Here is a 14,388-nt window from a genome sequence, read left to right as displayed (position 1 = left end):
ATTTTAAAAAATTCTGAATAAGATGTAATGACAGTAATGTCAAAGAGTGCTTTCAGTTTAGCAATGAGTTATTAATAGCTGGATGTCCTGTTAACATTAGACGTAAAATTAAACTCCCTCCACTTGCAAACGCATACTCCCAGTGGATGTCATTGACTAACAAACTCAAGATTCACTTTATTGCGTCACTAACTTACTCACATAAACACACTGTCACGCTGACACAAAAAAATATCCACATAAGCCAACACTGACACAGTTTCTTGATCCCTCTTTCTCGACTTTGCATTGGGCCCCCCACAAAGAAACAAACTGAATGCCAGAACACATGCTCTGGTTTTCCACCACAAAAACACATACAGACATGTGTTACAGATTCCACTCACCGCTTTCTTGTTCTTCCAGCTCATATTTGCACACCCACTTAGATAAAGCATACTGACTTGACTTACATAACAATTTATTTTAACCATCTGAAAGACTTCAATGAATTTAACGGAAATGTGGTTTGGGCAGTTTAAAAGTGATAACAGAAGAACAAAGCTAATATCATTTAAGTCTGCTTCATGGGGCAGGCGTATTACACAATAAATCTTCAATAAACATTGGAGGCTTGTTGTAGGGAGTTGGTGTTTGACTTTGGTTCCCCTCCTAAATGTCAGGAGCCAATGAGAGGAAAAATCAAATGCAGCTGTTTTAGGTCCTGGGCCTCAGGTATGGGAGTTCCAGTCTGTCTGTCATGTCACTTTACTGCTTTGAAGTACTTCAAGTCAACCTGTAAATCACCAAAGCCATATTGGCAAACTCCAAGATATGCTAAGAGCCACATACTGTATAGGCTACAGCCTACTGACAAATAAAACAACAAAGTCAGATTGTCAATGAAGCAGCTGCAAATATATGTTGCTTCAATCTGCATTTTCTCCTGTCAAACTGTCCTGCTACTAAAACAGTGGGATGTTAACATACCTTCTGCTGCCTTCAGGCTGCTTCTTTTTCATCTGTGACCTGACAGCAGTGACATTAATTGGCCACAGTGGGGTTTTCCTTCAGATTGGAGGACTGTGAATTTAAAAAGTGCTTTAAAAATTGAATGCAGTTTTGGTAGGTACAAAACATATTCTATAAATATAAAATATAATAAATAATGTGTCCAAGAGTTGTATTTTCCTGTCCCTGTCATGTCCATGTCTTTTAAGTATAAGAAAGACTTTAAAGCTGATCCATGCATTTTTTCCCCACAGTTTTTAAATATAAACAAGCAACATTTCAGTGAAGTCTTTTTTATTGGAAACAGCAGCATGTGATTTTATTTCCACCCATCTGTGCAAATATAATCTCACGGCAATTTAAGGGTGTGCCCACTTCTGTGGTTGGATGGTGGGTTTGCAGGAGAAAAGAGGTATGTGGGGGTATGTGTGACAGCCTAACCATCTTGGCTAGCCCAACACTGTGACAGTAAGAGGGGTACAGCCAGTGTTTGATGGTACTGTAGTAGCCAACATCTGGACCTCAGGGGGATCTAAAGTTAGCAGCACATGCTGATGTCATTAGCATTAAATGGAAGTTGTGTTCACAAAGGAATGACCTTCACAACATCCTGTTACTGTAAAAGTAAGATGGAGAATAATAGAAGTAAAATATGATGACTCAATTTGAAGTATTCTAGTAGTTGATGCTGATCCTGGTCTTTCATTTCTGCTGCTGCATTGTGAGAAGGAATGCACATTGGAAAACAGGGTTGAGTAAAGGTCGGATTAAGCTGTAACAAAGTTAGGTTTAAGGGTTTAATTTGTTGCACTCAGCCTGAGCTTCTCGCCACATCTGTTCAATCAAGTCCAATATTAATGGTGAGCTCCTGGCTTCAGAGAAGGTTACAGTTCTGCCAACCAAGCTCTGGTGGGGACCATAAGGTTTTTAAGAGGTTTTTTTGAACCCCTTTCTGGCCACGATTTTCTTGCTGCTTAAATCAATACCATTAGACATGTGCTAATGTTTAATGAACTGCTGTGGTCAGGATGATTTAAGTGCTGAGAAAACTCTGATATGATAATGTCCCTATTAGATGTGGGTTATTTAGACCCTTGGGGAAGTCTTTCATTGGGTTTAGGCCTTCTCATTGGTTGAGGTCATTGCTTTGAGACTGGGCTCTATAGAGCAGACGCCAGTGGAGCAGAAGGTCTATTGCTCAATGTTTCCAGAGGCCTACTATAAGTAGGCTGTAAATTCCCTTACTATATCAGGCTGCTTTTAAAAATCTCTGAAAACTGTTAAGTTGCACTGTAATGCAGCAGCATACAGTATGTACTGAAAACAATGAAGTGAGAGATAATACTGTATATCCCCAACAGTGAGCTTCTCTGCACTGGTCCCTATGATAGCTAAAATAGAAATAAAATCTTTAATTTCAATTGCAAAACTCTTGGTAATGGTCATGTCACACTGACGGGGCTAAAGGCTGGCTTTATCTTACGGGATAATAAACATTTAACCAAAACCCATAACAAATACGAAAGAATACTGCAAATCCAGTTTCTGGGATTTACAGGAGAAAACAGACAACAGCACACATTCATGGCAGTCTCAAGCTCTACCCTGATGGAAGCACTTCAAATTGTTAGTGCAATTGATGGGTTGGGTTACTTGTAATGTTAATTGTTCTATTTTCAGTGATCAGTTTACACGTCAGCCACAAAGTAACATCTTTGGTTTCCCTATTTTACTGTCTGTATCTTATCAATTCAAATGTACATTTTAAGTGCCTGTACCATGACACATTGTTAAAAGACAAAACACTGTCAAGATTCTCGAAAACTAGAATCAAGAATCTTTTGACTCACCTGAAACTTATTTAGCTTCCTGATAGGTGTGTAGCCTCTGCAAAGCTGTTTTCTTTTAATTTGAGATGCTATAGTTGTCCCATGATTGTTAGGAGTTAAGAGATGCAGTTTTAAAACAATTTCTTTAGTTTTACTTATGTTTATCACCAAATCACTCAGTAGTATTGGTTTGACAGTAGGCCTATTTCACTACTATACTTTCAGATTCAAAATACTTTTCTCACATGTTAATCATTAGAGGAAAACATGGACCTCAGGTTAGGAGTGGCTTGATTTGTGTGAAAGAGAAATGGTCTTAATTTGTGAAACAGTCCTACCCCTCAGAGAAAACAGTCAGTTTAAAAGGGACAAGCTCATGATGCAGCCATACTCAAATGTTCAAATGACTTAAGTCCACTGTGTTATACGTTTCCTTGTTCTTTTTTTGGCCTCCATGCTAAATTCATTGGATGACTTTGGAAAGTCCTATTTTTTTCATAGCTGCAGGAGGTATCCTCCCTACATCGTGTGACTTACAAATAGGCTATTTTTGTTTCAAGTGGGCCTAGGCCTATTTTATATATCTGTAAATTCTATAAAATCCTGGATCTAGTGACCAACGACGTTAAATGATGAAGCAGAGCAAAAAAGGTATCTTAGTAGCCTATATGCCTAATTGTTGTAAGTCTGAGGGAGCCCATTAAAAAAAAAAAAAGACATGTGAAGTAGCCTGCACCAAGAAGCCCAGGCCTAGGCATATGCCTACAACTGACGGTAAAGCATGCAATGCCTCTTTTCATCACCTTTTAAGTTCTTTACTAGTCTTTAGTTTTAATTTTCCCTCAACTTTATCCCAAAAGGAAAGCTGTAAAACATTACGGAAAGTGGTGTTTCAGATTGAGAGATTCGTCTCCATGACAACCGTTGCCGCGTACTACCCTACTACATAGCCTACATACTGGCAGTTAACTAACTTTGGAAACTGAGATTTCAGCTCGTCCAGCTCTCTATATTTAACCACGTTCATTATCCTGCTTTGGAGACCAGTTAACACCTGCAATTAGAAATAAGGTAGGTATGTACGTTTCTGTTTGAAGTTGTTTACGAAATAAAATTGAGTTTGGTAGTAGGGTATAGGCCTACGACTCAGTCAAGAAAGTAAACACTTTCAGTGACGGAAGCGAGAAGCAGCAGTTAAAACACTGTTGTTAAAGTCTTCGCAGGTGAAGACAGTAGAATCAGAATGCGAATCAGTCGGGTTTTCTTTGTAGTTGTAGAGTCAACTGTCAACGAAACTGCCAGAAACTGTAACATAATAGTTTATTTAAAACGCTCGTCTACGAGAAAACGCTCATATATAGGCTATATATAATCAGAATGAGAGTCGGGTTTTCTTCCCAAGTAGCCTTACACATACAAGGAGTTTGTCTGGTCTGAACAAGGGAAATAAAGCAAAAAAACAAAAAGCTTATAGCCTATCACAAGTAAATACAGATTGATTTATGCCTATTATAGCCTATTAGCACCTAAAGTTGATTGTGGCATTCGCTCACTTGCTGGTTGCTCATGTATCGATTGTGTACTTCCAGATAATGGAGAGGACAAACTTCCCTCGTTTTGGTGTTCTGGTGCCTCATCCTCCCAGCAAACCTGTGCATCCCAAACCTCCAGCTCTGAGTTACAGGCAAAATGATGCTCCACTCAGAAATCTCTCTGTGACTGAACAGAAGGGCCTCTACTCAGGAGGCATCAGTACTCTCAATGTTCTGGTAAAAGAACACACGCATTGGCTGTTTAAACTTCAAAAAATAAATGATACTGCCCCATATGTTCTTGTTGTATATTATGTTATAACTAACCCAATAGTATTTGTTTATTGATTAGTCTCATAGAGTTTTACCTGAGATCCAGAAGACGTCACAGCCTAGACCCATCCTGAAGTTCAGGGATCACAACACAACACAATGTGAGATGAAACACATTAAGTCTTCATTAAACTGTCAAATGATAGTCAAATGATTTTTTTTAATACAACACGGTCCTCTGTTAAAGCTTAATCTTTTGCACTGTTTGGCTCACTTTTTATTACTGACTTCTTCTGGGATGAAGATACATCCAAAGTCCAGCTGCCCTACCAAACAACTCCAGGGCGGATCCCCCGCAAGTTACAGATAGAGAGGTATGTACTGTTTGTGTTTAACATGTTTTACAGACAAGGGCATTTCCTGTAGAGGTGTTTGACCTTTTTATTGTAAATGTGTGATGTGGTCTTCATTTTCTGTATACAGGGCAGATTAAGTTTTGTAATGTTTGTGTTACTATGAGCCTCTATCACACATTAACGTAGCCTACTTATTTAGTATGGTTAGCTGGTAAAGTCTTGTCTGTGATTTTTTTTTATTTGCAAATGTTTAACTTAAACTGCTTTTTATTGTTTGCATAGATGCCGAAGAGAGTACTTGAAGTTTGACTTGGAACAGCTTCTGAAAGAGAAAGGCATTCGTTCTGGTCAACTCATGGAGCCTGTGACTACATTAAACAATTCTGTGTCACCTTACCTCCCCCTAGAGGTGAGTCTGTAACTGCTGCAGCCTGTCTGTGACATTTCCATTACTTCCAGCCATTACATCCTTGAGCACATCTCTCATCTTTCCTACATCCTTTACTAAGATATTTGACAATGAGGAGTATGACTGCCATACTCCAGACGACTGGCTGGCCTTGTGCAATGCTGTTGGAAAAACTGTTCACGGAAAAGCCCTGCTGCCTACAGAGAACAACCTTCCTTCTGGTAAGATTTCCTCAGAAAAAAACATTTTATTTCACACTGATCAGAATTCTGTTCTGTGATGTTTTTCTTTCATTATCTCTCATTAAGATGGTGCAGAAAGCTCCCTGCTGGAGTACAGCTGGCATTCAGTGACAGTTCTTGAGTTCAGTAAGGAGAAATGCCAGTATCGTGTGCAGAAGGTTCACAAAAAAAACACACCAACGGGTAAAGACACAACTTTTTTTGTCTTTAAGCACAGACAAAATTATTACAAATTTTCTTTTTACCTTCTAAACACATTTTTGCCACGTATTCATGCTTTCCATCTCACTCTGTCGCTTAGAGGTATACACTCTGCAAACAGACACTGAGCAGTGGGTACCCAGGATTAGATTGTCATTCATTGCTGAGGACCCACGTGTATTTGTCAAACGGATCCAGTTTGCCTTGCGTTTGAGGGATAAGACAGAAGCTCTAATTCTTTATAAGTTGTCTGTGGACTGCATGCCCATCTTGAGTGGAACACCATCTCTTGATACTCACAGTCTAGAGTGTATCAAAACGCGTGCCATTTCAGCTCCTGGGATCAGGCCACAAATGTGAGTATAAATGTACTACTTTTGTCATTCTCTCCTTATTCAGTTTAACATCAGTCCTTCTGAGTTGAAATGTTTGTTGAATTAATGAAACATCATGTGGGCAGTGTGAAAACGTTTTTAGGGGACCTGGAAAAAGAGTTAAAGTTGGAGTATGACCGAACGATGAATCGCATGAGCTTTGACAAAGTTGTTCAGAGCCAACCAGAGGATTTTCCATATATCACCATACCACAGAAGGACCCTGAGTCTGTACCACAAAATGGTAAGCCGTGAATCCATTAGTTTCAGTTTACATTAAACAAATGAATTGCCACCAATTACAGGACAAACATTCTTAACATTGTTTTGTTTTTTCTTTGCACAGGTTGCGTTCCAGTACCTTACTATGACTATAAGGGAAACCAAGCAGCTTTTTTGAAGCGTTCCCTGCTAAGAAAGCCAGAGGTGATCTGTGTGTTATCTATGACATGGCTGGAGTGCCACAAAGTAGCAACTATGAAACTGTTCAACGTCAATTCAGTCAAACCACTGCAACTCGACGAGTTTGAAGTCATGCAGTCTCAAATACACACTAAGGTATTTTGGTGATATTTTGGTGAAGGGGCTTTATATCATTCTGGTATACATACACCTGACCTTTAGAAGCATTGGATCTCTTTCTTTCTCTGCAGATAAACTTTTTTCTAAGAGAAACGTGGATAACCACCATGAGCAACAGCATCCGTTTCAAGCTTGGTTGTCTGTGCAAGGGCGCGTATAACGTCAATCAGTCCTCCTGGGAGATGTACAAGTTTTCCAAGCTTCCCAAACTGATGGGTGTGGTGAACTTAAACATGCAGGACTCACTGCGCTTCCTTGTTCAGGATTCAACCACCAGCTTCACTCAGCTGTTTTTGGATGCCTGCCACGGTGTGCTGACATGTCCTCAGGACCTCATCTGGGGAAACAACCTCATCAACAGCCCCTACAGGTAGGACAGAATGCACATCAACTAACATGACTGCACATTTGCAATCATCTTTTGTTCTCTTCCATTGTGTTTTATGAATACACCTTTGAGTCTGTTTTATATTTTCTATGCTTTGCAATTGTAATGAGATATAAGCAGTTAGTTTTGAAAAAGTCAGTTTTGTGTTGGTAATTATAAATTATTCCCCAAAACAAGGCCTAAGAAGAACCCTCTATTTGTAGTGGACTTGATGCTGGATCAGACTGGGGCTCATTACAGCTCTCCTCTGGAAAAGTTTGAGCAAACCATCATCAACCTTTTTGACGAGGGTATTTTGGTCATAAAAAATGTACCAATGCTTGACAAGGTAAACTAAAATCTGCAATCACACGAGATAAAGATTGTTCAATTAAGGAGGAGAATATATGGATGTGAAACATGTTAACTGGGGGCTCCTTATCGATTGATGATAACAATCACACAATGTGCTCAAAGTGGTGATGATGTTTAAGGATTTAATTTGACCTCTTTTGTCCATACCAGTTTGTGATGAAAAACTTGTTATTCGGCGATGAGCTGTTGCTTGGCTGTGTGGGTTTGTGGGAATCAGAAGTAACTGAGCTAAGAGAGAAGATCCGCAGTGCCATGAAACAAGCAGCCATTCCTCTCAAGGCTTACGCTGCTGAATGTGAGAAACAGTACTTGGAGCTGCACAACCTGGACATAGAAACTTATCTCAAGTTAGTCTGTTTATATTTTTATTTTACTTTGGTCATATCTCCTACAAGGGAATAGTCATTCCAGTTCTATTCTGCTAGTTTTCCTCTTTTAGTTGAATATTTTGTCATCTCTTCCAGATCAAACACAAATGCAGAAATGACATCCCAAACACTGAAGAGAGAGGTGGAGAAGCATCTGAAAGACCAAGAAGTCATCAAATTTGCTCTCCCAGCCTCGATTGTCATCGGCCCATTTGTAGTCCGCGTCGAAGCTGTACGTCAGGCCCTCTGTAACAAAAAACAGTCTTTGGCCAGTGCTATGTTGCAACAGCTTACTCACAAGTTACGCAAGCAGGTTGATGATGTAAGTTATTTGCTTGAGAAAAGTTTATAATGTAAGGGATTTATGTTCAGTAAATGTAAACAAAACACCTCGATCACTTCCTCTTCGAAGTGACCCTCACCTGTTTACAAGCTGGCATGACGTTTCTATTTTTTCTGTGTTTGACAGGCGTGTGAAGAGTATAATACAATTAGTAGAAAGTTGCATGAGAAGCCCAACAGCATTGAGGAACTGAGTGAGAAGAGGGACTGGATGAAGCAAATCCCTGAACAGCTCAAGATTAACAAGGTTCACATCAAAGACAAAAACTGTCTATTTCAGTTCTGTCACATACAAAGAATTTATTTTCTAGACAATCCGCTTAATTTTCACTTGAAATGTTCAACAGGACCTCATTGACAAGACCCTGAGAGATTACGATCTACTTGAAGAATTTGTCTGTCTTTCAAACGAAGATTTCAACAAAAAGTAAGTGTTACTTCTGTAGGCTAATTTAAAAACAAAGCTGTTTGTTAGTTTTCACATTGTCATTTGGGATTAAGAGTGATTTGATTGGTTGATAGTGAATATAAGGAAGTGGAGAGGGACTGCTTAAGTGACTTATCTATGCAGATGGTTAGCTATTGGATGGCCACAAAGGATAACCAGCCAGATGGAAGTAGCAGCGATTCAAAATGTGGAGGATGAGGAGCGCTTGCATAAAATCCAGCTGGTTGACCAGAATAACTTTGAGGAGCGTCTGGATTCTCTACAGGTGAGATGTAATATCTACACTCACGTCATTAATTTAATAATTCAGCTGCTCAGACCTTGGTTTGATTTGTATTAAAAAGAGAAAATATTTCTAATTCCTCACCTACACTTGATATCATTTGTTCTTAAACCACTACAACTTTGTTTATACTGTAGATGTTGGTTGCTGGGTTTGCAGGCCAATCAGACATTAATCATGCCCATGAGTTGGCCAATGAGGTAAGGCGTACCAACAAGCAAATTAAGGAGTGCCAGACAATGGCTCAGACCTACAACAACAGAGAACGTTTGTTTGGTACTCCTGTCACCAATGTGAGTAGAAGAGAAACCAAAGTTATCTAAAGATACATTTCGTCTTTCCAACGATATGGGAACTGATGTACTTTTGTCATGCCTTTCCTTGGCATACGCAAATTACAGTACGATCGTCTGCAAAAGTTGGTAAAGGACGTCCAGCCTTATAAAGACCTCTGGATCACCACGTCTGATTGGCTGCGTTGGCATGAGAGCTGGCTCAATGACCCACTGTCTTCCATCGACCCTGAGCAGCTTGAGCGCAATGTTTCAGATGCCCACAAAACCATGCACAAATGTATTAAACAGTTGAAGGACAACCCTGGTACGTCACACATCCATCAAAAATCCCACTTAAAAAAAGTGAAGTACAATAATTAGTATTTTTGATGTGTATTTTTTTCCTTTTCCACTTTCTTGTGTTACCCCACAATAGACAGCCAGTTGGTGGCATCTTTAATCCGCAGAAAGATTGAGGACTTCCGTCCTCATATTCCTCTGATTCAGGGCTTAAGGAACCCTGGGATGAGAAACCGCCACTGGGACATGCTTTCAGAACGGATTCAGATGAAAGTCAAGCCCAAAGCAAACCTGACTTTCTCACGCTGCCTGGAGCTTGGTCTACAAAACTATGTGGATGAAATAGCTCAAGTTGTCGAGGTGGCAGGAAAAGAGTACACCATCAAACTGGTAAATTTGAGCAGCACTTTAAGTGCAGTGTTTTATCCATTGTTGTTTCAAGATGTGTATTGTAACAGATATCTGATCCATTAATTGTGAAGTTGGATCGGCAAAGATTGAGTAAATTAGCACAACATAATCTCTTTTGTGATGAAGATATTGAAGTAGTTATGCATGTCCCCTCAGGAGCAGTTCTGGGGTAGACCAATAAAACGTAAAACTAACTTTTTTTTATCAATTCTGTCATGTCAACTTTAAAATAACTTATTTCCCAAACTGACTTGCAGTCCCTGGAAAAGATGGAGCAAGAGTGGGCAAATGTATTCTTTGAAGTGTTGCCTTACAAGGAGACAGGCACCTACATCATAAAGAGCCCAGATGAAGCTTCCCAGTTGCTGGATGACCACATAGTCATGACCCAGAGCATGTCCTTCTCTCCCTTCAAAAAGACTTTTGAAGCCCACATCAACACCTGGGAGAGCAAGCTCAGAATGACTCAAGTACACACAGACTCACTTGAAGTTTTTTGTCCTGTGTTATTAAGATAAAGCGTCTTATGCTGTGCTACTGCCCTCGTCTGGTGCTTTTAGGACGTGCTCGAGGAGTGGCTTACATGCCAGCGTTCCTGGCTCTACTTGGAACCAATCTTCAGTTCTGATGATATCAACCAGCAGCTGCCTGTTGAAGGAAAAAATTACCAGCAAATGGAAGAAAATTGGAGGATGATAATGGAAAGTGCCTTCAATAATCCAAAGGTCAGATTCTCCTAATCTGACACCTTATATGGGAGGATGCTTAATCAAAATGTTTTGTAAAAAGTTTCTCTAGAGCTAAAAAATGTTGATTTGTTTGCATAAACCTTTAAATGTATGTTTCTGGATTGATCTGCAGGTGATAGAGCTTTGTCCACATGCTCGCCTATTAGACAAACTGAAACACTGCAACAAAGTTTTAGAAAAGGTGCAGAAGGGTCTCAGTGAGTACTTGGAGACAAAACGAAGTTCCTTTCCCAGGTAGGCATCACGACAACTACTACTGGTTAGACGATGACACACTGTTGATCATACAGACTTAGTGAATATTTGTTTGTAGGTTTTTCTTCCTGTCTGATGATGAGCTCCTCGAGATTCTGTCCCAGACCAAAGATCCTACTGCTGTGCAACCACACTTGCGCAAATGCTTTGAGAACATTGCACGGGTTTGTTGTGGCTGATTCTTCCTTTACTTTATTCTGATCTTTTTTTTTTCTTTTTTTTTTAGATATTGCTAAAAACACAATATGCATGCTGCCTGTGACTAAGTCTTCTGTCGGTTTTCAGCTTAAATTCCAGTCAGATCTACAGATCACTCACATGTACTCAGGAGAAGGGGAGGAAGTGAAGCTTTTCCTGCCTGTGTGGCCGACTGGAAATGTGGAGGACTGGCTTAGGGATGTTGAGAAATCTATGAAGGCCACATTGAGGGACAGTATCGACCGCTCTCTCAAAGTTTATCCGGAGGTCTGCAACCCTTCCACCTCTTGTATGACCTTTTTGTGCAATTTCAAGACATTTTTAATGTGTGTAGTTTATGTTAGACCTGTGCTTCCTCTTTTGAACTTTCAGCAACCTCGTACAGAGTGGGTCTTATCATGGCCTGGCCAGGTAGTCATCGCTGGCTGTCAGGTCTTCTGGACCACTGAGGTGTCTGAGGCCTTGGAGCAGGGAGACATGGCCAGCCGCCTTTATCCCCAACTACAGACACAGGTATGAACAATATCTTATTTTACTCACGTTTACATCAAACATCATGCACATGGTGGTTCACCCTATGCTGACGTTCTTAACTTTTTCACATTTGTTTCTACAGCTGGGGGACTTGGTGCAGCTAGTGAGAGGAGGTCTGTCAAAGATGCAGCGAGCTGTGCTCTCTGCACTTATTGTCATAGAAGTGCATGCTAAGGATGTTGCTGCCAAGCTGGTGGAGCAGGAGGTCTCCAGTGTCAATGATTTTGAGTGGATCAGCCAACTCAGGTTATATTTTGACGTTTTTGGCCTGTCTTTTTTTAGCTTCTAGTTGAATCACTCCCATCACACCTTCTGCAATGCTGGGGTCATAGAATAATTTAGATACTGCTCTGTTTGTAGATATTACTGGGCAAAAGAGGACCTGTACATCCGTGCAGTAAACGCAGAGTTTTTGTATGGATATGAGTACCTTGGTAACTCTGGACGACTGGTCATCACCCAGCTCACCGACAGGTAGTTGTTTAGTCTTAGTTATCCACTCAGTTGTAGCTCAACACAGTATTTTAAGTAAGCATTTTCTGCATCCTTCAGATGCTACCTGACTCTGACAGGAGCACTACACCTGAAATTTGGAGGGGCTCCTGCAGGACCAGCAGGTACAGGAAAAACAGAAACCACTAAAGACCTAGGAAAGGCTCTGGCTATTCAAACAGTCGTTTTCAACTGCTCTGATCAGCTGGACTTCATTGCAATGGGCAAGTTTCTCAAAGGACTGGCAAGGTGAGTGAATGAAGTGTGAAAAATGTATCAGTACCAAGTTGCTCGAGTTCAATAATAGAAAATCTTCCTTCAATCACATTTATGCCTTTTTTTCACCCTTCAGCTCGGGGGCCTGGGCCTGCTTTGATGAGTTTAATCGTATTGATGTGGAAGTGCTGTCTGTGGTGGCACAGCAGATCACCACTATACAAAAGGCCCAGCAGCAAAGGGTGAGATGCTGTTTACTTAAGAATTCACACTCTGGTACTGACTGCACTTATTAACAGAAAACTGTCTGCGTTTACAGGGAGAATTATTGTTCTGTGTGAATGTTTTTTATGTCCTTTTTACTCCACTGAAGTATCTGGAAATGTGTTCATCCTACTAGTGCATATTTTTTTGTTGAATAACGGTCAGGTCACTTTATGGAGGAAGCACAAAGACTTTTTATACAGTACAACACTATAGAAGCATACTTCTATAGATTAAAAACAGAACCATGACAAAGTTATATGTAATGTAAGTAAGTTTTTATGTTAGGTTTTATTATTGTAGAACTACAGAGAATGTTCGATGAACTTAAAACACAACTCTTACATGATGTGCATGTTTACATTTTAGATGCATATATGCACATTAAAGGGATTTTGATTGTTTGTGCCAAAGGAAGTTTCCAACTTTTCCATTTTTTTTTCAATCCAATCCAATCCAGCTTTATTCTTTCTAAAAAAATTTTTAACTTTGCTAGGTACAAAATGTAAATTTGTATTAACTTTTCAAAATGTATCTGTTGTTTTCATTTTAGAACGTTTTTTTTCTTCTTTTTTTGTAACTATTACTAAATCAGTCTGTGTGTGTGTGTTTGTTTGTGTGTGTGTGTGTGTGTGTGTGTGTGATGTGTCATTAGGCAGAACGGTTTGTGTTTGAAGGGTCAGAGATCCCTCTTGTTCCTTCTTGCGCTGTGTTCATCACTATGAATCCAGGATACGCTGGACGCACTGAACTTCCTGACAATCTTAAGGTTTGAAAATACTATCTGAAGTTGAACAACTCTTAATCCCTGAGGACAGACGGATGGGGTTTCTAACACAAGAGTATCTATTTTCAACAGGCCCTGTTTCGCCCTGTGGCCATGATGGTCCCTAACTACGCTATGATTGCTGAGATCTCGTTGTACTCATTTGGCTTCAGTGATGCCAAAGTCCTCTCCCAGAAGATCACCACCACGTTCAAACTCTCCTCTGAACAGCTGAGTGCTCAGGTACTTTATGGATCCAGATGATGTCACAAATGGGACCTGTTTAAACTCAATGTACTTTATGTATACTAAGAAAATGTGCTTTGGGTCCAATGAAGTGAGTATACAGGAATTAGAAAGCAAATTTAACTCACATATTGTTGTTTGTAAACTGATAGAGACCTCCGATGTTTTTTTTAGCCTTGTACAACTTTAGACTTAAAACAATCCAGTACATAACACAGTACGTATATAGATCATCAATGAAGTAGAAAAACAAACCTTTGAAATAGCTTCTTTTCTTGTACAAATAAAGGACCATTATGATTTTGGAATGAGAGCTGTAAAGACTGTGATCTCAGCTGCTGGCAATCTGAAGAGAGAGAATCCTGACATGAATGAAGTAAGAAATGAAAACATTTAAGAAAAACTGACCTGAATTGTTTTTCTTCTTTTTTTTTTTTTCAAAACTCTTAACTCTCCTACGATTGTTTATGTATCTGCAATGTTTTGTGTCTCCCAGGAGTTGATCTGCCTGCGCGCAATACAAGATGTCAATGTGCCTAAGTTCTTACAGGACGACCTGAAGCTCTTCAACGGTATTGTATCCGATCTTTTCCCAAAGACTAAGCAGGAACCGATCAACTATGGCACACTTGAAGAATGCATGCGTAACATCTGCATCAAGAAAAACCTCAAAGATGTTGATGGTAAGTGATTTTGGAACAACAGAAACTA

General features: G+C 39.8%; 1 protein-coding gene across 1 annotated transcript in view; it reads left to right on the top strand.

The window, feature by feature from the left end:
* Positions 1 to 3,743: 3,743 nt before the first annotated feature.
* dnah1 (dynein, axonemal, heavy chain 1) overlaps positions 3,744 to 14,388 on the top strand; it is a 30,016-nt gene continuing 19,371 nt past the window's right edge. Inside the window, exons 1-34 of the mRNA XM_079341001.1 lie at positions 3,744 to 3,890; positions 4,409 to 4,588; positions 4,704 to 4,785; positions 4,929 to 4,998; positions 5,263 to 5,389; positions 5,490 to 5,610; positions 5,698 to 5,814; positions 5,933 to 6,188; positions 6,293 to 6,450; positions 6,553 to 6,764; positions 6,860 to 7,158; positions 7,354 to 7,504; positions 7,681 to 7,877; positions 7,995 to 8,220; positions 8,368 to 8,487; positions 8,588 to 8,667; positions 8,812 to 8,953; positions 9,109 to 9,264; positions 9,373 to 9,571; positions 9,683 to 9,936; positions 10,215 to 10,427; positions 10,518 to 10,682; positions 10,819 to 10,940; positions 11,020 to 11,125; positions 11,247 to 11,426; positions 11,532 to 11,672; positions 11,776 to 11,939; positions 12,054 to 12,167; positions 12,246 to 12,434; positions 12,538 to 12,643; positions 13,321 to 13,434; positions 13,525 to 13,674; positions 13,967 to 14,053; positions 14,174 to 14,360. Of these exons, the coding sequence (XP_079197127.1) occupies positions 4,412 to 4,588; positions 4,704 to 4,785; positions 4,929 to 4,998; positions 5,263 to 5,389; positions 5,490 to 5,610; positions 5,698 to 5,814; positions 5,933 to 6,188; positions 6,293 to 6,450; positions 6,553 to 6,764; positions 6,860 to 7,158; positions 7,354 to 7,504; positions 7,681 to 7,877; positions 7,995 to 8,220; positions 8,368 to 8,487; positions 8,588 to 8,667; positions 8,812 to 8,953; positions 9,109 to 9,264; positions 9,373 to 9,571; positions 9,683 to 9,936; positions 10,215 to 10,427; positions 10,518 to 10,682; positions 10,819 to 10,940; positions 11,020 to 11,125; positions 11,247 to 11,426; positions 11,532 to 11,672; positions 11,776 to 11,939; positions 12,054 to 12,167; positions 12,246 to 12,434; positions 12,538 to 12,643; positions 13,321 to 13,434; positions 13,525 to 13,674; positions 13,967 to 14,053; positions 14,174 to 14,360 (5,182 nt within the window). The 5' untranslated portion in view covers positions 3,744 to 3,890; positions 4,409 to 4,411. The remainder of the gene's footprint in view (positions 3,891 to 4,408; positions 4,589 to 4,703; positions 4,786 to 4,928; positions 4,999 to 5,262; positions 5,390 to 5,489; positions 5,611 to 5,697; positions 5,815 to 5,932; positions 6,189 to 6,292; positions 6,451 to 6,552; positions 6,765 to 6,859; positions 7,159 to 7,353; positions 7,505 to 7,680; positions 7,878 to 7,994; positions 8,221 to 8,367; positions 8,488 to 8,587; positions 8,668 to 8,811; positions 8,954 to 9,108; positions 9,265 to 9,372; positions 9,572 to 9,682; positions 9,937 to 10,214; positions 10,428 to 10,517; positions 10,683 to 10,818; positions 10,941 to 11,019; positions 11,126 to 11,246; positions 11,427 to 11,531; positions 11,673 to 11,775; positions 11,940 to 12,053; positions 12,168 to 12,245; positions 12,435 to 12,537; positions 12,644 to 13,320; positions 13,435 to 13,524; positions 13,675 to 13,966; positions 14,054 to 14,173; positions 14,361 to 14,388) is intronic.

The sequence above is a fragment of the Symphodus melops genome (genome assembly GCF_947650265.1).
Source record: "Symphodus melops genome assembly, chromosome: 4".
Taxonomy (NCBI): domain Eukaryota; kingdom Metazoa; phylum Chordata; class Actinopteri; order Labriformes; family Labridae; genus Symphodus; species Symphodus melops.
Note: the sequence above shows the minus strand (reverse complement) of the source record. Positions and strands in the feature narration are given on the sequence as shown.